This window comes from Ursus americanus, chromosome 19 (assembly GCF_024610735.1).
Source record: "Ursus americanus isolate L20-20 chromosome 19, mUrsAme1.1.p, whole genome shotgun sequence".
NCBI lineage: Eukaryota > Metazoa > Chordata > Mammalia > Carnivora > Ursidae > Ursus > Ursus americanus.
This window is the reverse complement of record NC_142145.1, coordinates 35,308,927-35,333,257: the sequence shown is the minus strand read 5'-3', so window position 1 is coordinate 35,333,257 and position 24,331 is coordinate 35,308,927. Positions and strand designations below refer to the sequence as shown.

The 24,331-nt window shown below is 45.8% G+C and overlaps 3 protein-coding genes across 7 annotated transcripts in view; 2 read left to right on the top strand and 1 right to left on the bottom strand.

The window, feature by feature from the left end:
- ELP2 (elongator acetyltransferase complex subunit 2) overlaps positions 1-9,926 on the top strand; it is a 43,155-nt gene extending 33,229 nt beyond the window's left edge. Inside the window, exons 18-22 of the mRNA XM_045777881.2 lie at positions 796-988; positions 2,362-2,483; positions 4,538-4,671; positions 5,212-5,325; positions 9,689-9,926. Coding sequence (XP_045633837.1) covers positions 796-988; positions 2,362-2,483; positions 4,538-4,671; positions 5,212-5,325; positions 9,689-9,845 — 720 coding nt within the window. The 3' untranslated portion in view covers positions 9,846-9,926. The remainder of the gene's footprint in view (positions 1-795; positions 989-2,361; positions 2,484-4,537; positions 4,672-5,211; positions 5,326-9,688) is intronic.
- Positions 1-20,775, bottom strand: part of LOC148108488 (uncharacterized) — a 34,097-nt gene extending 13,322 nt beyond the window's left edge. The window contains exons 1-3 of one of the 4 annotated variants that reach the window (XM_087869866.1): positions 20,496-20,775; positions 7,232-7,393; positions 3,522-4,403 (exon numbers count right to left, since the gene is read on the bottom strand). In XM_087869866.1, coding sequence (XP_087725992.1) covers positions 4,318-4,403; positions 7,232-7,393; positions 20,496-20,775 — 528 coding nt within the window. In that variant the 3' untranslated portion in view covers positions 3,522-4,317. The other 3 variants (XR_015727709.1, XR_015727708.1, XR_015727710.1) reach the window with 3 other exon arrangements.
- Positions 20,776-21,310: 535 nt separating this feature from the next.
- MOCOS (molybdenum cofactor sulfurase) overlaps positions 21,311-24,331 on the top strand; it is a 62,602-nt gene continuing 59,581 nt past the window's right edge. For both annotated transcript variants that reach the window (XM_087869865.1, XM_045777880.2), the window contains exon 1: positions 21,311-21,452. In XM_087869865.1, coding sequence (XP_087725991.1) covers positions 21,311-21,452 — 142 coding nt within the window. The remainder of the gene's footprint in view (positions 21,453-24,331) is intronic.

Sequence of the window (24,331 nt, the reverse complement as noted above, 5' to 3'; positions counted from 1 at the left end):
TAAAGATGTAGCTCCATTTTTTTTTATTTGCATTTTTTCTGATGGGAGTCTGCTATAATTTTCTGTTTCGTGGTGATGGGTTTTTTCCCCTCCAACTGCAATTTTATGCTCATTGCTGATTTTAAACAATTCGATTATTGTTGATATAATTTCCTTCATGTTTGCTCTGCTTGGGTTTTACTGAACTTCTTGGATCTGTCTGTTTATTGTTTTTATCAAATTTGGAAAATTTTTGGCCATTATCTTTTTAAGTATTTTTTCTTTTTATCCTTTTTGGGGACTCAAGTTACACCTCTTTGGCTGCTTGAAGTTGTCATAGAGTTTAGTGAGGTCCTTTTTCTTTTTTTTCCTACTCAAATTCACTTTGTCTCTCAGAGATCAGTGTTTTTTTGTTGCCAAATATCTCATATTTGGGAGTGCCATTATTTTCAGGTATTATGTTTGGTTTTTTAGTTATTTCATACAAGAGAGTCAGTCTGGTCCTTGTTGTTCCATTATATTGATTGAAAGTGAAAGTCTCTAAACTCTTAATTACAAATTAATCTACGAACATATTCTTATAAAACATTGAAACACTGTGATGACAGTGTCCATGTCTGATGAGTCACTTAGTCTAATCCCAGTCTTCCTCTTTCTGGGGATTACACCTGCTTGTGGTATGTATCTCCTCAGAATTTTTCCCCCTTTATATAGATACATAAAATGTACCCATAGAAACAATATGTTATTTTTAAAATGTGAGTTTTTTTCTAGTTTATTTCTACTTAAATTATGTGTTTCATCCCTGTCCTCCAGGCAGCTAAGAAAGAGCATGCAGCCATCATTCTTTGGAACACTACATCTTGGAAACAGGTGCAGAATTTAGTTTTTCACAGTTTGACTGTCACGCAGATGGCCTTCTCACCTAATGACAAGTTCTTACTAGCTGTTTCCAGAGATCGAACATGGTCACTGTGGAAAAAGCAGGACACAGTCTCACCTGAGTTAGGTAAAACAGCTTGCAATTGGAAGATTATTAGTGAAACACTTATGTCCATCACATGTGGAGCTACTGGGTGAAGAGGACTAGAAGTAATAACAGGGTGAAGACCAGAGTCTCACTGTTGTGAAGTCTTTCAAAGTTGTGTTCTGAGGAAGACTCGACCTTCCGTGTAAGATTTAAATGCAGTGATCTTTGAGTTGACTTCCTTGTGATTATATAGTCAGGATGGCGTGTATTCAGACATCTCAGTTAAAAGAAACATAGAAATCTAAAAAATGTAGATTTTGTGAATTGTTACAGAATGCCAGCATAAAACTAAATGGGTACCATATTCTGAGCTAGGTTTTTATGGAACAGTAATAATGAAGATACAATTAAATTGTGAAATTTATTAGAAAGACCATTATTTTTACCTTTTTCCTGTTTACCCCTGTCACTTTGTTAATTAGGAAGAGCATTTTAGGCATCTGTCTGTGAATACCGTGACCCCTGGGCAGGATATTAACACCCACCTGCGTTCTCCTCTGAGCCTGGCATAAATTAAAAACAAAAGGGGGGAAAACCTTTGTGTTGTTGGAGCATGGCCTATTTCTATTCCCCGGGTTTCTTTGGGTAAAATCTAGAGTGTTTAAGATATCTTCATGTTGTTTAATTCTGTTTTAATCTTTCTATTGGTATAACTTGCATGCAGTTTGATCGTGTGATGTTCCTGGTCTCTTAGTTTCTGGTATTTTAGAGACTGACGCATATTAAACAGTACATGTTAGAACAGACTGATTTCTTCTGCAACTAGTGATTTCCTAACATGCGGCCTTTACTTTTTAAAAAAAAAGTTAATATGATACTAATGATACATCCATTAATCTATTGTATCTTATGGATTATAGATTAATAGGTACATTCCTCTTCCCTCTTCATAAGTAATTTTATTTTTTAGGTGTAGTCCATATGAAGGCTAGAAGTTACCTTACACTGAAATTTTACAAGGGAAAAGGTTTTTTAAGGTTTTCGTTCATTTGGGTTTTTTTCATTATTTGAGTACATTAATCTTTTTTCCATATGTGTAAATCTGGCCACTTCCTGAGTAAAGTTAAATTGCTCAGGCTTCTTTCATGGGCATAAGTTGAATTTTTAGTTAAGTGCCTGGAAGATGTTTTGCCACCAGTCACTAAAGAGTGACTAGTGACATTCCCTACTGAAAAAGTAACTGTATGCCCATAGCCTTCTGATGAGGGCCAGCAACCTAGTCTGTTGCAAAAGTCCGCATGTATAAAATGATTGCTAAAGGGTGTGATGTATATTGCACATAAGCCTAAATTTCTACCAGATAAAAACAGCTTTGTCTGCCCTGTGAGTAGTGTGTATGGTGTTTCTTTCAGACCCAGTTTTCAGCCTCTTCGCCTTCACCAACAAGGTAACTGCTGTGCACAGTAGAATTATTTGGTCTTGTGATTGGAGTCCCGATAGCAAGTATTTCTTCACTGGGAGTCGGGACAAAAAGGTAATTTTTTTTAACTTAATATTTTTTCAAATGTAAAATAATATTACAGGTATGTTTGGATAAAAACACATAATCCTGACTTTCTGATACAATTAAAAACATCATTCTGTGTATTCTCTTCTATGTTTTTCATATGCATGCATAAAAAGACTTTTCTTGTTAAATTCTATAAATACATTTCTCTGAAAAATCAAATATGAAAAGAAAACCTTTTAGACACATGGTGTTCATCAGATGTCCCCAGTGGGAGAGAAGTAGTGAATGAAATGGTTCAAGACTAACCAGCTAGGAAAGCAGGAGAGGGTAGAGGGGCGTAAGGAGGAAAACAGTTGGCTTCTTTTCTTTTTCATACTTTATGAATTAAAATTTTTCTCTACAATAGATGATTATTGCCTTTTCATTCAGTGGAGGAAGCAGTGCGTGTGTGTGGGTGTGTGTTTCCCAAGCTTTGAAAAAATCAAAACAAGTTAGCTCTGAATGGGTTCTTGACCACGGCCCTCACCCTGGCCTCTGGTGTCTCCTGTCCTCACACACTTTAAAATGCCCTTTCCATTTTCTGAATGCTTGCATATCAGAGGTGGTGAGACAGTTGAGCGTTTCCTTTTCTCTCCCTGCTCTCTCTAGTTGTCATGGTACAAATTACTGAAGCAGAGGACTAGCTTGGAAATGTCACTCAGTGAAACACTGAAATGTCAGCCTCTAAACCCATTTCTTTTAGACCTTCACTTGTGTCCATTTGCTGGTTCCTTTCTTCCCTGGGGCTTCTGTGCTGGCCACCGAGGAAGCAGGACTGCTTCTGCCCTCCATGGTTGCGCGCACTCGCACGTGCTCCAGCTGTGGCTCCCAGGGCTGTGTCATGCCTGAAACACACAGAGTGTCACCCACCACACATTCTCAGAAGTGCACTTCGGTTTACTTGGTCAGAGCCTCCTGCTTGGAATCTTGCTTTGGTCTGGATTTTGCAAGTGTTGTCCACTGCACTTCCCTCTCTGTTTCTTTGTGACCAGTCACCCCCCTGGAGGCGTGAGCTTCTGTTACAGGATTTTGTGTCCCCTTAGTGCCCGCGTTCTTGGTCACGCCACTTCGAAGAATGAAGAGGTAGACCAGATGAGGAGCGGTGGGCAGCGAAGCAGAGTTTATTGAGCAAGAGTACAAAGTTCCCAGAGAGGGAGGGGGACCCTAGAGGGTTGCCCTCCAAGTTTCTAAGTTTAGGGGTTTTTATGAGGTCTTTTGCAGAACTTTTTTAAGCAATCAGGGTATGCTGAGTCGTGCCGATCAGGACTTTGGTCACATATATGTCTACCTATTAGGTTAATGTCCACGTGCTGATGGTCCTTTTTTGCTGACATCTGGGGGCTAAGGTCTTAACTGCCCCTTGCCCGTGATATTGACAAGCACTTTCTGGTTAATTGTCTTATTTTAGGATGTTTTGGAGAAGTCATTTCTGCAAGGCTGCAAAGCAGAATGTCAGTGCTATTTTATCTTAGCTGTCCTGACTCCATATTTTCTTCTTGGGGACCCTGACCACCTAACTGTCCAACTAACTCCTAACACTTGCAGGGAAGTGTCACTTCTTCCACAGGGTATCATCAAGGTTAGCTGCTCCTGACTGCTGAGTCGTTTGCCTCAGCAGTTGGTGGTATAGAGGAAGAGCCAGGGCTTGATAGGTCCCCATGTGTTGTTTGGTAACTTCTTGGAGACGTGCATGAACCTCTTGGTGAGGATGTGACTGATAGACTTTCCCTGGATCAGAACTGGTTTCCTGAGTATAAAAGAGCGGGCTAGACAATCCCTGGTCTCTGGGCAGGGGCAGTCCATGCTTAGACCAGCACACTTAGGTAATTGAGGTCTCACAGACTTGTCTGTCACACCGTGGCTTCTCCGTGATGCTTGAAATACTCTGAAATCCTGGAACATCGTCTGCAAATGTGAACGAAGAATTTTTTTTAAATGCTAGAGTGAATATGTTGCATTATCTGTGCCATCGATACTCTAATGCATTGCTGAAGCCTTGCAAAGAGAAAGCTTGACAGAGTTTGGTCTGTCTCTGTTAGGTGGTTGTGTGGGGCGAGTGCGACTCCAGTGAGGACTCCGTGGAGCACAGCATCGGCCCCTGCTCCTCCGTCCTGGACGTGGGCGGAGCAGTGACGGCCGTCAGTGTCTGCCCGCTGCTCAGCCTTTCCCAACGGTCGGTCTCTGAGTGGGGCTTTGTTTTACATTTTTGTTAACACTTGGTTTCTTAATATGTAGCCCTCTTATATTTTCATTCTTGGTTTCTCTTCGCTTCCAAGTTGCTATTTTTTTCATAATGCTTACATTTCTTTTAAGAATTGTTAAATTGATAGAACTCGATGATATGCAGAGTAGGAAAATGGGGGTTGGGAGTGTGGCTCAAAGGTCCTTATTTCACCAAATTTAGAACCGTGGTACTTTCTCGGTAACAAGTGTCTGCGGTAGAACGAGGACCCCTGCAGCCAGCCACGGAACACTGGCTTGTGAGCTTTGCCAGTAGCGGTCAGAGGGAAACTTTGTGCACCCTTGACAGAGAGGCGGCTCCATGAGGGCACGGTAGGAGCAGTGTACTCTCTCCTGGCTGGCACTTCTAACCAGAGCCTTTCGTAAGCCACGGAAGTTGGGAACATGGTAAAGAACTCTGTTAGAGTGATGACAGAGATAACAAAAATTCATGCTGATTAATCACTGTCTTCCCCTCCTCCCTTAAAAACAGATACGTTGTTGCAGTAGGATTAGAGTGTGGAAAGGTTCGTTTATACACCTGGAAAAAGACTGATCAAGTTCCAGAAATAAATGACTGGACCCACTGTGTAGAAACAAGTCAAAGGTATTTTCTTATTATTTTTATTTCCATCAGATTAGATTTTGTTATAATTATACAAATTATAATTGTATTTGTTATAAAGCATTGAATTTTAATTTTAATTAATTTTTAAAAAATAAGTTGCTCTTTTATAGATCTTTTTTTAAAGATTTATTTATTAGAGCGGGCGTGAGCTGGGGGAGGGGCAGAGGGAGAGGGAGCGGGAGCGGGACTCTGCTGGGGAGCCAGACACAGCTGGATTCTAGGACTCTATGAGATTTTGACCTGAGCTGAAATCAAGAGTCGGCCACTTAACCTACTGAGCCACATGGGCGCCCAAAGCATCGAGGTTTTAGTGGCAGTGTTTTTCCAGTTTTATTGAGAAGTGATCCGTGTAAGTGACTGTGTAAGTTTACAGCCTATAGCAGGATTTACATACATTATGAAACGTTACCGCAGTATGTTCAGTTTACATCCATTTATTCATATGGATACAATAAAAAGAAGGGAAAGAAGAAAAGAATATAGGAAAAAAGTCTTTCCTTGTAATGAGAACTGTTAGGATCCACTCTCTTAACAACTTCCCCGTTCATCATCCAGCAGTGTCTGCTGTCATCATCATGTCGTACGTTACGTCTCTAGTGCTTACTTGTCTTATAACTGGGAGTTTGTACCTTTTGACCACCTTCCTCTGATTCCCTCTCTCCCTACCCTCTGCATCTGGTAACCATAAATCCGATCTCTTTTCCTATGAGTTTTTGTTTTTATTTTATAAAGATTCTCTATGTGAGATCATATAGTGTTTGTCTTTAGTGGCAAATTTATGCCACATTTACATGGAGAGGGACATAAATCTCTATTCATTGTGCTTACCACCAAGTGGTACTGTGGTAGTCTCTTGAGATTGATGTTTGTTACTATATTGCACTTGGTTTTTAAAAGTTTGCTTGAACAGATTGCTTGTTTGCATAATATCTTTATAGACAACACATTTGAGATGAAAGCGATTTTCATAACGATGTCATCTAGAAAGTGACTAGAGTAGATTTGTAACAAAATTGGATTAAAAATGTGGGTGAGTTTTTGAAATATCATAGATTGTGTTTTGGTAGCCTCATGTTGTGTTTGAACACTTCAGCTCAGATCCCATGGTGGAGCAGTCAGGTGCCCCTCAAAGTCACATGCCTGCTTTCATGCACAGTAAGTGCTCCCTGAGCCTCATGCCCCAGACCTGGGCTCTTGCTGCCTGAGCTGGCTTAGAGCACCTGTCATTTATAACCCTCTCCCCCCCCTCACCCATTTAGATAGCAGGATGTTTTTTTAATCTGATTTTTAACCCAAACTATTCTTTAAAAATGTCTAAATTATCAAAAAATCATTAACCTCATTCTGTCAGATTTTTTTTTTTTTTTGGATTCTTCAACCTTCATATATCTGCACTGTTCAAAATAGAATGTCAGGGGCACCTGGGTGGCACAGCGGTTAAGCGTCTGCCTTCGGCTCAGGGCATGATCCCAGCGTCCTGGGATTGAGCCCCACATCAGGCTCTTCTGCTATGAGCCTGCTTCTTCCTCTCCCACTCCCCCTGCTTGTGTTCCCTCTCTCGCTGGCTGTCTCTATCTCTGTCGAATAAATAAATAAAATCTTTAAAAAAAAAAACAAAAAAAAGAAAACAAAATAGAATGTCAGATACAATTCCAAATGATAGTATCATGATGAAAGTGATGGGCTTAGTGGAGAGAGACCTGTGAGCACATGTCTTTTATAAGATATTTCATCCATGGGGGTTTGTCTCCTTATTGGCAAAGCATGTTAGTGCTCGTAATAATTATATTGGTTAAAATTAATCTTTGTTCCTGCTGCCCTTGTGGCTTCTCTCCCACCTCTGATGGTGGGTTTAGCAATTAAAATAGTTCATGGTGTTGCTTACCGAAGAGGGAAGTACTCCAGTGAAAATTCCATATTCCAGGCATTTGAAATTTTCTCTCTTCTTGGGCTCCCCTCCCTTCTTTTCTCCTTCCTTTTACCTTGCCCTGCCATGGTGCTTGCTCTCCTCCACAGATCCTGAATGTGGGATACTGGCAGGAAGCCCCTTAGAAAGCATGGGAAGGGGACAAGAACAGAATTTGTATTTTTTATTTTAAGATTTTTTTTGTCATTGTGGTGGTGTTAGATTTGTAAGAACTAATTCATGACTTAACCACATTATATTATTTGGATTGTTAATATCCCACTTATCAAATTTCAGGTACCTTTCAAATGAAACTTTTTGCTAATAATGAGATGCAGAGGTAATACAAGCAAACACTGCCTTTTAGGTTGGCTCCCCCAAACTCCCTGTCTTCTAAATGTGATCTCTTAACATGCTAGATTTAGAGGGAATATTACAAAAAAAAAAAAAAAAAAAGAAAGAAAGAAACCCACTATCTTAAAGCTTACATAGGAAAAAAGGTACTGTTCCTCAACATAGCTCCCCTGGGAAGCAGTATATACAGTTAGTCCTTGAACAATGTGGGGGTTAGAGGTGTTTCGCTTTTGACTCCACAAAAGCTTAATTACTAATAGCCTCCAGTTGACTAGAAGCCTTATTGATAACATAAACATAAGCTAGAGAAAAAATGTTAAGAAATCATGAGAGAAAATACATTTATGGTACTGTACTGTATGTATTGAAAAATTCCGTGTGTAAGTGGGCCCATGCAGTTCCAACCCGTGTTGTTTAAGGGTCAGCTGTACTGTTATACACTTGTTTCAGTAATGTCACTACTTCAAACCATTCCTCCAGTGAAATGGTATATCTTTAATATTATCAATAACAAATGAGATTCTAGTCATGTTGGTGTCATTTAAAATATTTTTGGAACTTCTCTTTAGGAACCAGCTTACAAGTGATTCAAGAAAACCAATTAAATACGTTTTATAATTGTACTCACTTCATCACTTTTTTTAAAGTTTGGCATTGATTTCTTTAATAAAGCTCATCTCCTGATGACTCTTGACTACCCTCAGTAATCAGATTAGAGTCAGACTCACAAAAGATGCCCTGTCATTGAGATAGTGTTGAAGTCATAGCCTGCACAGTATGGAAGCACTGCCTTGAGAAGCACTTCAGGAAACTCTGATGTACAGTAGCATTGTTGAAGTGCGCGTAGCCTCCAGAGTGGCCACTTGCACGGGCTCACGGTCGTGGGGTTGCATAGGTTCTGGTATGCCGATTTTGTGAAAATGTGTTTCATTACCTCAAGGTTCTATTTCATTCCTCCCTGTGATCCTGAGAGTGCATCTGGTGACATGTGGGCTCTCAGCATCTGAAAGTATAATTTGTGTGCTCTGATATTGTTTTCAGGGTTTACTGCCTTAAAACCTACTTAAGTTTTTAACTTTATTCCTCTTTGGTTTGGAGGTTAAATTTTTAGAGGGTATTATGTTTTCATAGGGATTTCTTAATATATGTTTAGTAGCATTCTAGGCCTGTCATGGGGTTGAAGGGGCATAAATATGAGTGTCTTGCCCAAGGTCATGCAGTTAGAGGTCACATTGGAGACCAAGATTGTTTCATTGGGCAGTTTATTAGATCTTTCCTTACCCAGCAGTAAAAACGTAAGAGTCCATCTGTGTCACAGGGATGTCAAAAGAATAAAATAATTTTGAATATGTTGCAAGTTGGAATTCTTTAAAAAGAAACACATTTAGTAATGTTATCTGAAAGACTGATTTTAACAGCCATTTCATGAATTCCACTGATCATTTAAACAAAATTTGACAGGAATTCATTGTTCGTTTCTTGCTCTTTTTGGTAGTGTCCTTTGTCAGTAAATAAGATATTTAGTCTGACAGTTTTAAGTAGAGTAAGATGTTTTCAAGTGTAGAATAAAATTGCTAAAGTATTAGTGATGGTATTCTAAAACCTGTACTTTTTAATTTTTACAATTTTATTTTTGAGTATGGTTGATATACAACATTACATTGGTTTCAGGTGTACAACTTAGTGATTTGACAGGTTTACACGTTACGCTACGTTCACCCCACGTGTAGCTTCCGTCTGTCCCTGTTAATGTCACTATTACAGTGTCATTGACTGTATTCCTCATTGTGTCTTTCATTCCCGTGACTTACTCATCCCATACCTGGAAGTCTGAATCTCCCTCTCATCTCCTCTGCCCAGCCCTTCACCCAACTCCCCTCTGGCAACCATCAGTTTGTTCTCTGTATTTATAGGTCTGATTCTGCTCTTTGTAAGACTGGTACATTTTGATTTTCAGGTTTTGACTTCCATTCATGTTAACAACATTAATAGCAAGGGCAGGGTAATTAAATTAATACATAGATAAAATATTTTGTAGTCCTAGCATACATTCCTTTCATGATTTCTCTATCTTTGTTTTAGTCAAAGTCATACACTTGCTATCAAAAAATTATGCTGGAAGAATTGTAACGGAAAAACTGAACAGAATGAAGCAGAAGGCGCTGAGTGGTTACACTTTGCAAGTTGTGGTGAAGATCACACTGTGAAGATCTACAAAGTTAACAGATGTGCATTGTGATGGGCTTAATAACCACGGACATGTTGTCATTGGTGTCTTAAGATATTTATCCTGTAAATAGATGGCTTTCTTCACCTTTAATTTCATCGAGTTTCATTTTTAAGTCCCATAGCAGTAATACTATTTGGATCACAGACCCTTTGAAATCTGATGAAAGCTGCAGACTCTTTCCTCACAGATGTACGTATGCACACACCCTCAGAACCTCAGGCCCACACTTTCGGGGATTCAGACCTGCGTCCATGTGTCCCAGATTAAGAACCTCTCTCCGTTTTTTTTTGTCTTTTTTTTAAAGATTTTATTTATTTGTTAGAGAGAGAGAGGACAAGCAAGGGGAGCAGCAGGCAGAGGGAGAAGCAGACTACCCCCTGAGAAAGGAGCCTAATGGCGGGACTCAATCCCAGGACCCTGGGATCGTGACATGAGCCAAAGGCAGATGCTTAACCAACTGATCCACCCTGGCGTCCCGAACCTCTGTTTATTCTCTTTCTTCATGAGTGAATTTGCCTAATTTTGTGTTATTTGGGGCCTTTTCTTTTCATATGCCCTTCTTTGGGACATTTCATTATTTATTACTCTCTTCAAAGAGAGGACATAGAAAATAAAAAGAGATAAAACCTAGATTACTCAATTTTTATTTTAACAGACTACACTTTGTGTGGTCTTGACCTTTCTTCCAGTACACGCCCACCATTCTAGGAATTTGGCAGGCAGTTGTGAATTTGAACTGCAGTCAGTGCTTTCTTGTATTCTTTAAAAGTACATAGATTGATTCTTCTTTTACAGTTTGACTTAAAGCAGGCTATCCTGACATTTACTCTGGTAGATGTCAGGGCTGAAAAGGAGAGTTGTGTCTCATGTGAGTTGGTGTGAAGTCACATACATGAATCATGAGAGAAAGGATGCCCTTGAGGGTGAGTGTGTAGTGGGAGCAGAAGGAAGAAGAAGATGCTAGAAACAGAATGTTGGGTGTGCCAGAAGTTTGGGACATGCGCCACGAGAGTCGGGAGTTTTGGGAGTTGGGTGGAGGGAGGTTAAGCTCGGGGGAATATTGGCATGAGAGTGGAGGCTTTCCCTGACCCAGAGTCATCTGGGAAATCGGCAATGAAATGAATACTGTGCGTAATAAATATGCTGAAAGAGGGGAAGTGAGGATTTTCTTGGTTGGAGTTTGCCATGATCTAATGTGACAGTTTGCTTCCAAAGGAGTTGTGATATTTTGTCTAAATCGAGATTTCTAGACCACTATCCAGTTTTTCTAGAAATACAGAAATATAATTTGAGCTACGTAAATAATTTAAAATTTCCTCATAGCTATATAATAAGAGTAAAAACAATTAGGTGAAATTTATTTTAGTGACATCTTTTAACCCTGCATATCCAAAATAGTATCATTTCACATATACAACATAAAAGATAGTTGAGGTATTTTATACTTTTTCTTTTATAAAGTCCTTGTACAATATGAAGTGTATTTTACATTGAGAGCCTATCTTAATTTGGACTAGCCACATGTCACTAGTGGCCATCCGTATTTGGACTGTGCACTTCTAGACTATTGAGTCTGTATAAACTTGTCTCATGCCCTCAGGCACATGCGTGCATGCATACACCAAAGCAGTGAGAATCTGAGTTCCCAGCCTCGAACCAGGATGCCCCGAAGTACAGTTTCCTTGCTTATCAACTAAAGTATCTGAGTCTTCACCCCCATTGGCACACAGGGATTTGTTTGAATCCCATGTGTGTGGGACCCCAGAGCAGATTCACTGAACTAACTTGGTGTTTTAGAACATTTTTCATGCACAGAACTCAACCCCCTAAGGTTCCCTGAAAATAGGCCTAGTCTCAGAGAGACTGAATTCATGGTTATTGTTTTAATTTGTCACTTGGGTTTGTATTAGACAGTTTTCATAAGTTGCCCTGAAGCATCTTCCTCGGTAACCACCTGAGTATCCAGTTCAGTAAGCATTCAGAGGACTTGCTGTACAGTGGGGCGGTCTGCATTGTCATTCATACACATACACTGTAATTTTACACGCCTCTCAGTCTACTAAAGGAGTACCCTTTGAACCGTATCGTATTATGAACCACATTGTTCATCATATCTAAAGCAAAAAGGACCTCTTAGAACTTTGCCCCAGAGGCGTGGAGGAGTATTTCAGAGTCCCTGACTTGCCCTGCCCCTTTCCCCAACTTCTCACTTCTCTGCCTGATTCACAGCATCAGAGCTCAGATTGATGTCGAGCGCCAATCTAAGCAACTGCTGTCTTCTTCTTTTTTTTTTTTTTTAAAGATTTATTTATTTATTTATTCATTCGGCAGAGAGAGACAGCCAGTGAGAGAGGGAATACAAGCAGGGGGAGTGGGAGAGGAAGAAGCAGGCTCATAGAGGAAGAGCCTGATGTGGGGCTCGATCCCATAACGTCGAGATCACGCCCTGAGCCGAAGGCAGACGCTTAACCGCTGTGCCACCCAGGCACCCCACAACTGCTGTCTTCTGACGTGTACAACTTTCCTAGACTCGGGGGGAGGTAAGTGGATTGTTCTGAGTACATTTTTACCTTGTACAGCACGGAGCCAGATCACTTCCCAGTAACCTCAGGGAAAGCAGAGTTGGTTATGGATTCCAGAGGGAGAATGTGGGAATTGGAGGGAGACTGCAAATTCAGGAATAAAGTGAAAGGACAGACTCATTCTCTCTCTCTTAAATTAGAAGTTCTGGCCACCACAGAAAATCCTGGGTGGTTTAAGGAATACCAGGCCTTCTGTGAATTACGTTTATACAAACTCCCGTGTGTTTCTCAAGGCACCTAGCTGGGGGTTGGAAGCTGGACTGGAGGAATCGGAAGCATGTTTGATCCTGGCTCTTGCTGCAGTAAGTATGGGTAAGCGTTTCCCCTCAGCTCTACATGGAGATAATACTCGTGGATCAGCCTGACTTCCATCCAGCTGTGTGAGAAGGAAAATGCCAAATGTTCTTTCTGGTTTATTGAAGGTAGAAGTTTTCTCTCAAAAGGAATCAAGGTAGGGGCGCCTGGGTGGCCCAGTTAAGCGTCCAACTCTTGATTCTGCTCAGGTCATGATCTCAGGGTTGTGGGATCGAGCTCCACGCTGGGTGTGGAGCCTGCTTAAGATTCTTTCCCTCCCTTTGCCCTTCCCTGCTCATGAGCTCTCTCTTTTTCTTTAAAAAAAAAAAAAAAGAAAAAGAAATCGAGGTAGGCAGACCAGTCAGGCAGGGAGACTTCTCAATATGATGAGGAACCCAGGTTTTTTTCTTTGCTATCTGTAATCCTCAGTGTGTGGCTTCCTCACCATCCAGGATGGCTGCTTGGCCTCCTGCCACGATCTTTGCATTCCAACCAACAGAAAGGAAAGGCTTGTCCCTAGCTTTAAGGAAACTTCTTGGAAGTCCACACAGTTCTGCTTAATCACTGTGGCCAGAATTTAGTCTTGTGGCCATACTGCAAGAGAAACTAGGAAATAAAATTTTTATTACAGGGGCCATGTGTTCAGCTGGGAATTGAGGTGCTTTATTCTGGAAGAAAGAACAAATACTAGTCTCATTTTGTAAAAAGCAGCCACCTTGTAGGGTTGTTTGGAGGACTAAATGAGCCAGCACATGAAAAGTGTTAGCTCAGGGTCTGGATATATATTCTTAGACACCAACTGTTCGGTTAAATAAAGCTCAGTTCATGTCACCTCCATAGAGCCTTTATTAATCCCTTTGTTCCAAGTATTCTTTCCTTTCTCTGAGTTCCACAGTACTACCATTTTTAATGGCATTCTCATTCCCTATCTTTTATTTACATCTGTCTTACATTATGTCAATTAGATTCTTCCTGTAGTAAGATAGTTTGCCTCAAAATGATACAGGGAGCTACTAGCTCATGTAACTGAAAACAATCCAGTGGTAGGACAGAGTTCAAGTATGGTTTCATCAGCGCGCTGTGACCCTTTCTCTACTCTCAACTGACCTCTCCAGGGGTCAGCTTTCTTCCAAGGCTGCCCTCCCCCATGGATGAAAGCAGCTGTTGAAGTTACAGATTTCCTTGCTCATATCAAAGGGAATAAATTAAACATTAAGTCCCTAGCTTTACTCTGACCCAAACATCCTGACCTGATCACAATGGGCGGTGGGGGGAAGACGGTGGGGGGGGGGGGCGGGGGAACCACACATTGAGTGGCTTAGGCCTGCCCGTCTGATGTGGAAGAGCCATGGATGACTCTGGAGCTGGAGGCAGGGTCGTCCCATTACGACCACATGGCTGCTCTATGTGGGGTGGTTTTCCAAAGCAAAGTCAGAGGGGCAGTGGGTGCTGGCTAGGCAACTGATGAACTCCCACTATACAGGCCTGCTAAAGCCCAAACGTGTTTTCTTGCTCTCCACAGCATCTAGCACAGTGTGTCGAGCAGTGTATTGTCAAATATTTGCTGCATTTAAGGATGAGTAAATTTGACAACACAGATGGCTGGCTGGTGGAGGAAGGATTCGGTGTAATCCACTAGTCAGTAAATAGAATGACTGATATCAGATCTTCTCCCTGTCTTGGTAGCATAAAGGGGTAGGAGGCACAGAGCAGGAGGGAAGGTGTCAACATGGAAGGGACCATGAAGGTTGCCCAGCGGACCTGCCCCTGAATGAACACCGGGAGAAGCTGAGACCCCTGGAAAACAGCCTCAGGAAAGTAACCCCTTTGGGTCCCCCCACCCTGTCACTCCTGTGGTCTGCCTAGTACTGGCCAGTGGGGGTTTGTTGTTTTGAACATTAGGGGTTTAGATATAATGGAGCCTTCTTCTGGATTCCGTCCTGCCCTTTTAGCTTCTATTCACAGAAAAGGTCTCCTGTCCCTGTAGGGGAGGGAGCTTCCTAGGGTTTCTGATCTTTCCACTGCTTTCAGGTTGTTTCTCCCAGAACTTCTACTCTGGCAGGCTCTGGAGAGAATCCTGCTCCGCTGCTGTCTCACTCCTGCTCTGTCGACTCCCTTCTCATTTCTCAGGTGTCAGAGGATCTCGGCTAGCAGGTTCTCACTGTTACAGAAGGATGCATTTCACTCTAGCAGGAAATAATAAATTCTCCATCCAAACCAAATTTAGCCTCTGAAACACCCACCCTCCATCCCAACTACTTGGCAGGAAATTTGATCCATCGTAATTTCAGTCCCCAAATACCTCCAGGATCAAGAAGCCTTGGGGGTTAGCCAGTAGGAAAACCTCTACCTTTCATTGCTGTTTAAGACTTGATCATTCTAGAAGCGCCCCGGGGGGATCAGTCGGTGAAGCCTCTGCCTTCGGCTCAGGTCATGATCCCTGGGCCCTAGGATTGAGTCCCATGTTGGGCTCCCTGCTCAGTGGGGAGCGTGCTTCCTCTCCCTCTTTCCCTCCCCCCGCTCATTCTCTCTCTCTCTGTAAAATAAAATCTAAAAAAAATAAAAGTTGACCATTATAATGGAGCTTCCATCCCCACCAAGGTAACGAAATTGTCTCACTTAAGATTGCCACACCACCACCTAGCCAGCACATTCGCCAATCTGGCCCTTGCCCTAACCGGCCTGTCAGCCCTAGTATCCCAAGGTGTTCTCCTCTGGCTCTCCTCCCCTCTCTCCGCCTGCATCTTCTCACCAGTCATCGGCATGGAGGTAGCTGCCGCTTAAATGTTGCTCTTCCCAGGGCTCTGCCTCTCCCTGAACGCTTCAGAGCCTAGGGAGTGACCTTTCCACAAGCTTCTCCCATGAGTTGTGTCTCCCACCCTGACACTGTCCTTCCTGAGCCCCAATCTCCACTTTGATGTCCTGAACCGTTTTGTCCGCCTATGCCTGAGCCCCCTCCTCCCTGCATCCACCAAGGCATCCACTCCCAACAGTGCTGAGTCACCTGGGCCAGTCCTCCCTCAGTCCCAAGATGAATTCCATCCCTTCTGTGCCAAGGGGGCCCTCATTGCTCCTTGCCAGCACTTCCGGCCAGCCTCCCCGCAGGCCTCTCCTCCGTGCTGCTGGGCTCTCAGGCACACTTTTGACTCAGCCACTCTGCTGTAGGGTTCCCTGGCATCTTCCTGTCCCTCCTGGCTGCAGAGTTTGGCCCTCCTCCCTGTCCTCGCTCCCCGTCCCCACCCCTTACGCCTGCACAGCCACAGCCAGTGCTCCAGGCTCAGTGGAGGTTGTGCTTCTATAGTTTACTGAGCTGTTCTGTAGCTCCAGCATTTGCACATGGAATGCTGCCCTCCCTCTCGCACCTTCTCTTCAGGACTTCTGGAGTCCTGGGTTGGGGGGGCTTTCTCCCTCACAGCCTCAACCTCTTTGTGAAGCCCCCTTCTGCGGCACTGTGCAGTGTGGAGGAGGTGATCCAGCTGCGGACCCTTCTTCACTGGGGCCTCTCTGGCACACAGGCGGCCTTACTGACTGCTGGCTTCCCAGGACTGAGCATGGGCCTCGTGGGGAGCAGTTCGCCAGTGAGCACTGGGTGATGCCCCTGCCAGCGCCCACTTTCCTCTTCAGTGACTCAAGCCTAGAGGTTGCAGGAGGCTGTAGCTGGTCCTACGCCCATTTCTTAGCACCCATCCAGCCTGGTTGTGGCCATTAGCTAGACCCACCTAAATCATCTCTTGGGACCACTTTTGTGCTCAAAAATGTTCAGAATGAAATTCTGGAAGACTTACAGCCTTCCAAAATCCCCCCCCCCCAAATCTACCTTGCCTTCCTCAACCACTACAGACTTTAATTCTGAGAGGTACTCATCGAACTTTTGCCAAGTGAGGGAATGAAGAATACAGGAATGAATGCCTTCTGTGTAGTGGAGGTTTTTGCAAACGGAGTCCGTTGCCCGAGGACTGGGGGGTGGGGGCCTGTAGAAGTCAGGTAACGTGGGAGCAAGGGGTTTTGGGGAGATCTCATCTAAGCTCAGTGAGCTGGACGAGGGACAAAGCCTCACCCAGGGGGAGAGATTTTAAGTACAAAATCAGGGCTGTCTCATGTCTGCCCGGTCTGGCCTGTAGGCACATAATTTTCACGGTTCCAAGGTGAGAGAGAGCTGTAAGGAGGAGCTGAAGAGCTGTTCCCCTACGCAGCTGGAAACGTTGGATGCAGAAGCTAGCTTCTTGGGACCTCATCATGGACCAGCTCAGGCTCCTCCAAGGCCCCCGGGTCAGCAGCTGGGCCAGGGCAGGCAAGGCAGTGGCAGGCCCACAGCACAGGCCGGAGGAGCCCACGAGTGATGAACACGTGTAAGACATTTCACTGATGGAGGCAGGACGTTGGTTCTGCTTTAGGCTGAATAAGAATGTGCAGGCTGATTTCTGACAGTCCTCCTGGCAGGAGAGGCCTGGGGATCTTGGTAAAATAAACTTGAGGGTGCCAGTTAGAGGTGGAGCCTCCCGCTGTCCCCCACTACTCTGCCACCTTTCTTCGCAGGCTCATTGCTATGGCCCAGGTTTGCAGGCTTGCTCCTTTGGGGTGCCTTCCCTGAACTCCCTAGTTGGAAGTAGCCCCTCTCCTCTCCCCTGCAATTCTACGCCTGCATCCTTCAGCACTCAGGCCACATGGCCTTGTGGCTGGATGTTCAATAGTTATATCCCTACATGGCTCCATAGGCACAATCCTTCCCATCCTCCTGGGCATGCGTGCGGTGCCCTGGGCAGAGCCAGGAACTTAAAGATATTTCTTGACTGAATGGTAGTTCAGTGATTTTTAATGATCTTCAAGAGTTCTGCACTGTACATAAAAGGATACAATTAAAGTGAAAAGGCCATCTATAGAATGGGAGAAAATGTTGCTAATTATAACCTGACAAGGGTTAATGTTCAGAATATATAAAGAACTCCACGGGGCGCCTGGGTGGCTCAGTCATTAAGCGTCTGCCTTCGGCTCAGGGCGTGATCCTGGCATTCTGGGATTGAGCCCCACGTCAGGCTCCTCTGCTGCGAGCCTGCTTCTTCCTCTCCCACTCCCCCTGCTTGTGTTCCCTCTCTCGCTGGCTGTCTCGCTCTGTCAAATAAAAATCTTCAAAAAAAAAAAATATATATATATAAAGAATTCCTACAACTGAACAACTAAAAACAAAAAACCAAAAAGTAACACAGTTGAAAAAATGGGCAAAGGACTTTAGAATAGACATTTCTCCAAAGAAGACATACAAATGTCCAAAAAGCACAGAAAAAGATGCTCAACATCACTAATTATTAAGGAAGTGCACATTAAAACCACAAGGAGATGTCACTTCACACCCAGTAGAATGACTACTATATAAAAACAAACAAAAACCCACCAATGAGAATGAGGAAAAATTGGGACCCTTGTGCTCAGCTGGAATGAAATGGTGCCGCTGCTAATGGAAAGCAGTATGGTGGTTCCTTGAAAATTAAAAATAGAACCACCACATGATCCAGCAGTCCCACTTCTGGTTATATATCCAAAAGAACTGAAAGTAGAATCTCAAGAGAGGTATTTGCACATCTGTGTTCTTAGCAGCACTATTCACAATAGCCAAGAGTTGGAAGTAATCCAAGTGTCCATCAGTGGATGAATGGAGACATAAGATGCAGTGTATACACGCAATGGAATATTCCATCTTAAAAAGGATATTTTGATACATGTACAGCATGGATGAATCTTGAGGACATTATGCTAAGTGAAATAAGCCAGTCACAAAAAGACATGGTATGATTCTACTAATATAGCCAAATTTACAGAGACAAAATAGAATGGTGGTTGCTGAGTGGGGTGGGGTGGGGAGTTGTTTTGTGGATAGAAACAGTTTCAGTTTTGTAAGACAGGAAGTTTCAGTTTTGCAAGAGGGGAAGAGTTCTGGAGATTGGTTGCACACAATGTGAATATTCTTAACACTACTGAACTGTACACTTAAAAATGGCTAACTCAGGGGCACCTGGGTGGCTCGGACGGTTAAGCATCTGTCTTCAGCTCAGGTCATGATCTCCAGGTCCTGAGATCGAACCCCATGTCGGGCTCCCAGCTGGGCGGGGAGTCTGCTGCTCCCTCTCCCTCTGCCTCTCCCCCTGCTCGTGCTCAATCTCTCTCAGATGAATAAATAAAATCTTTTTTAAAAAATAGGTAAGTCGGTAAATTTTCTGTATATTTTACCACAATTAAAAATAAAAAAATTTTTTACAAAGAGTTCTGCCCTGAGTTGGCTCAATCAGATGATTCACTAGGCAAGCTTGTCTGAAAGCAGCGCCCTGGTGGGGCTGGGATTTGTTACTTGGCCACAGAACACCTTGACGAGAGGGGGGTACCCCTCACATTCCTAGGGAAATAAGGAAGGCTCTCACTTCTCAGGGTGTAGTTCAGGGACCTGAGTAACAGCATCACCCCAGGCTTCTTGGAAACACAGAACCTCAGACCCTAACCCAAACTTAAAGAATTGGAATTTGCCTTTTAATAGGCTTCTAGGCAATCCATGCAAGCTAATGCCTGAAAAGCCTGGCCTGGAGGAGAGCCTCCCTGGAAAGAAGGGCATTAAAGGAGGGGTGAGTAGCACACACACCGAACAGTCTCTGGGAGGACCAACTCTCACCACCCTCCCATCTTAGACATGGGGAAACTGAGGCCCTGAGGACCACAGAGGCTTGTACCAGAGAGGCTGCTGGACACATTTAGCCAGTTGGGCTCTGGAAATTGACTTCACAGGTGCTGACTTGTCCATCTTTCAGCTGTGTGCTCTTGAGCAAGTTACTCTATGTCTCTGTGACTTACCTTTCCACCTGTAAGAGCCGCGCCATAGATCTGCTTAATTAACTGTGGGATAATGAGTACAGGTAACGGTGAGCGGGTGCCCAGGGCATACCTGCTCTTGTTATTGTTGCCAGAAGGTGCATTTCAGGAGAGAGTGCAGTGGAGAGGGATCAAGATGTCACCAATGCCCAAGGTTCTCGCTCCAAGTGTAGGCAGAAGGTACGCAGAAGAGGATGGGGTGGTCAGTGATGCCAGAGAGCAAATTCAGGCATTCATTCATGGATACATTCATTCCTTCCAGAACAAGTATGAATGCTTGTCCAGTAAGGACCTGGGGATCTGGCAATGAGGAAGGTGAGCCGCGCCTGTCTGCAGGTGGAGACCACCTAAGCATGGAGGCACCCAGGGAACTGGCTCTTACGCCTGCAGCCCCAGGATGGGGAACCTCTGGTCAGGGCCGTTATAGAACCCCCCCCCCCTGCAACCTGGTACAGGGGGGCTGGGCCAGGAGGGCCAACACTGCATGGCCTTCTGGTGGCTCTCACGCTGGGCCAAGAGGCAACCCTCAGGATGCTTTTTATACAGGCAGAGTCTGCACCCAGGGATCTGGCTCACACATCATCAGGCATCCCAAGGGCCTGAGGCACCGCACTGGGCTGCAGTGGGCCTGGCTACGGTGCAGTTGGTGAACTTGTAGCATGGGCTCCCTTCCCACCTCATCCCACCATACCATGGGTCGAAAAGCCAGTGGTCCACCCCCCCGTTGGGTGTGTTGCCCCACTGGGCCCACATCTGAGTCAGGTCACCTGGCTCCCAGCACTTTGTCCCCCCTCCCCAGCTGCTTCTGCACTAAGACCCCCCTAACTTGATTCCACAGCAGGCATCTCGCCTGGGCCTCCATTACCCGGTCATCTTCCACTCCATCCTCCGAACCGGCCCCACCCTGCCATCGCACCTGAGATCTCCCTACCTCGCACCTGGGCCCCACGCTGTGCCCAGCCCACTCGCTCCCACACGGGGTCCGCACTTCCGACACCTGGGCTTGGCAGGCTGCTCAGTCCTGAGGCCCTGGTGCCCGGAACAGAGCCGCTCTGACTCGGTACCCAGGTTGCAGGCCCAAGGGCGGAGCGCAGGAGGCCCTCCGGTCCGAATCGCATCCGAGCCACGGTTTCGACGGTGCGCAACCAGGTATTAACCAACCGCAAGGATCCCCGATCTTTTTTCCTCTCCCACACTTTGCTCAGCCGCATTTTCAGACACGCCGAGCGCACACCCCAGTGCGGAGCAGCAAGAAGTCTCCCGGCACGGGTCACGTCCACAAGGGTTCCGCCGCGGAGAGTGAGGGTCCCGGGTGCCGTGCGGGGCTAGGGACCGGGGGAATCGGGCCGGGAGGATCGCCAGGTTTCAGGTTGCCTCGCAGGAAAAAGCAGTTACTTCTGCCACCAGCCTCTTCGTGGGACCATAGGTAAACGAGAGCTTCGTGTTCGACGGGGCTTTGGGGGCATCTCCGTGGGCTCCACTGGGAAGCTGTTCAAAGGGATCACGAAAACGGGCACTTCCTTGCCCCGCCCCCAGGAAAAGGGCCGCAAAGAAGTGAAACTCCGTGAGTCAGCGCCGCTGGCAAGCGGGGCCGCCCGGAGAGGCGCCGCCCTCGGCCGCGGACCAGGTGCCCTTGGAGGACCGGGAGGTGCGGCCCGGGCGCGGCGGAGGCGGAGTCGCCGCCCGCCGGCCTCGGCATTTCCCCCGGCCCGGCGGCCCGGACGGCGCGGCGGGCGGCCCTGAGTCATGGCCGGCGGGGCGGCGCCCCGGGGTGCCGAGCTGCTGGCCTTCGCGCGGTTCCGGGAGTCCAGCAAGCAGCCGCTCGCCTACGGCTATGGCCCGCGCAGCCTGCGGGAGCTGCGCCAGCGCGAATTCGGCCGCCTGGCAGGTGAGGCCGGCGGGGGCACCTGTGCGGGGTGGGCATGGGGTACGTGGCGGGCGCCGTGTTCTGGAACTGACGTGGAAGGAGCTTTGGCTCTAGGTGGAAGCAGCTCACCTTATTTGGGATAAATGTTGGATCGAAAGACCTGGAGGGACGTGTCCACGCGTCCGCTTCGTGGACCCGGCTCCCTGAGGTCGCACCGGCAGCCCAAGATTTCTTGCTACTCTTGCTCCTTAGACTTTACCGTGGTGCAGGACCAGCCTGGTCCTTACTCACCCGTCCTCGCCCTCCGCGGGCCAGGCTTAGGAATTCCTTTTGCCCTCGCTTGCTACGAGACCCCGGGCTCTAAAGGTCCGACTGGAGCCAGGGTTGCAAAATGCAGGAATGTCCCGCGCCCCTGACTGTTCAGGTGCTCGCCTGCGGACAGGTGCAGTGCGTGGGTGACCAGTGCGCGGGGTTGGGACCGCGACTCGGGGGGCGCGCGCGGTTGGGACCGAGAGGCTACAGCCTCGGGAGACTGAGTTCACCGCATCTTCTATTTTCAAAGCCTCATCTCTCTCACTCGTGCGGTCAGAACAATACCTCCGAACTCCAGCTCGCTGGGGGACGCGCATTAGCAAACCGTGCAGTTTGAGCTTTAAGTACAGGACGAGCCTGTAAATTGGACGAGAGGACCAGGATCACATCGTCCCTTTGATTTCCTCAAGGCAGAACAGGCTGGTTAAATTTTAAATCAAGGGGCGCCTGGGTGGATCAGTTGGTTAAGCGTCTGCTTTCGGCTGGGGTCATGATCTCAGGGTCCTGGAATCTAGCCCTACATCGGGCTCCCTGCAGGGAGCCTGCTTCTCCCTCTGCCTGCCGCTCCCCCTGCTTGTTCTGTCTCTTTCTCGCTCTTTCTCTCTCTCTCTCTGTGTCAAATAAATAAAATCTTTAAAAATAAATAAATAAATTTTAAATCGAGCTCCATCTGGCCCCGTGGCCTTGCCCAGCGCTTGCTCCCGCTCGGGTCAGGACTCACTGTTTTGCCAGGGACCTCGTGTGAGGGTCTTCCTGGAGCTTTGGAACTGCCTGCCCGTGGAGCAGGGAGGGACGGGAGGTTAAGTGGGCGCGTCGTGGCACCAGGCACCGGGATGGGAGGTGTACTTACTCTGTCCCATTGAACAACAGGAGACTGCTCCCAAGCTTGTGGCGGAACAGCAGGTGATTTCCCGTGTCGTTAATCTGGTAGCTGATTTCAGCTCTTCTGGGTCATGTTCTGGTGTTTGGGGTAGTGACTGTTTTGTCCCTTTGGGGTTTTCAGGGCTGTGGCCTCCTCTCCGTGTGTCTCCTGTCTGTACTTCAGTAGGGAATCTCAGGAGGGAGACAGGGGACCTTCTGGCCGCCCCTTTACTACCTCCCCATTCTTCCCAGTGGCACATTCACCTGGAGGAGACAGCACCTCACCCCTCCGCTTCTGCCTGCTGTCCCTGACATTTTTTATTATGGAAATTTCCACCCTAGAAATAGACTGGTACAATGAACACCCACAGGTGTGGGGGGAGGGAAGGAGGCTCCCCATTCTTTGGAAGCAAATCTCAGAGGCTGTAACTGTGCAGTCCATAATTATTTCTGCACCACACCTGCTTAATCCCCTAATCCTTCCAGCTCTGGTCCCTCACAGCCACCACTGGCTGTCCTCTCCCCTCAACACTACCCTGGGAAAGTAGAAGTATGTTCTGGGCCCCTACTTGTTTCACTTGTGTCCCTCAGAGAACAGCACCCTTTCCCTTAAATGTGAAATTTAAATGTGATAGCTAGGATCCGAGGCTGGCCTTCAGAGCCCCTTTAACATCTACTGTATTGTATTCTGTCTGTCTGTCTGTCTGTCTATCTATCTATCTATCTATCTAGTGCAAGTATCCAGCATTTCCTTTACATTAATAGTTCAAGTAGACTTTTTGTGGATTAAATCCACCCGTCCCACAGCTGGGAGTCTTGGAACATATTCACTTTTTTTTCTCTCATGGGGCTGGGAAAAACAAAACAAAATAACATAACTTTCACCTCCTCTTCCTTTCCCCTCCTCCTTCCCTTCATAGTTTTGTGCAGGTTTGAGAGCTTATCTGGTTAAGTGGTAGTTCTAGATAATTACATGCTTAATGTAATGTAGTTCTAGATAATTACATCTTTAAATGAAATATTTTGCCCAGCCAATAGGATGGGAATTCCCTTGTCTTGGTGAAGGGAGCATATTGAATTTTCAGATGTGGTTCAAATGGTTCTTGAAGTCTCAGGGTGCCAGTGGATGACCACTCAAACTGTGTGGAACTGAGAACTGAAGAAGCATGATCTAGAAGAGACCCTGGAATTTCCTTCTTGAAGACCCAATGCCAGTGGGTTTGGGGTCATTTGCCAGCTTCTTGCCAAATCTCATGAGGTGTTACTGTGTCTCAAGCACTAAACTGGGCTCTGTTTACCAATTCTTTTAACCCCCATCCCATCTGCAGATGAAGAAACAGGGATCCAGAATGGCTAGTGGTAGAGCAGGATTCAATCAAGTTGGTTGACTTGGATTCCGCGCTGTTAACCACGATGCTAGCTGGCTTCTCCGAAGATCAGATCTCTAGCTAATCTAACACGCTTGCCTGGTTTTGCAAAATTAACTACTGGACCAAAGGCCAAAGCAGGCTTCTCCCAAAACCCTCCCTGGACCATGGCCAAGGCTGTGGTGCTCCCTGGGGACCCCTCAGGTTTCACACATGCGGTGTGTCCTCACATAAACATCGCCCTGATGCCGGGGGGGGGGGGGACAAAAGCCTTTCTTTTGGTGTACTGCTTTTGTATTTCTGAATCTTCAGTTAAAGAGAATATTATTCTAAAACTAACTTTTTGGGCTAGGTAGCACA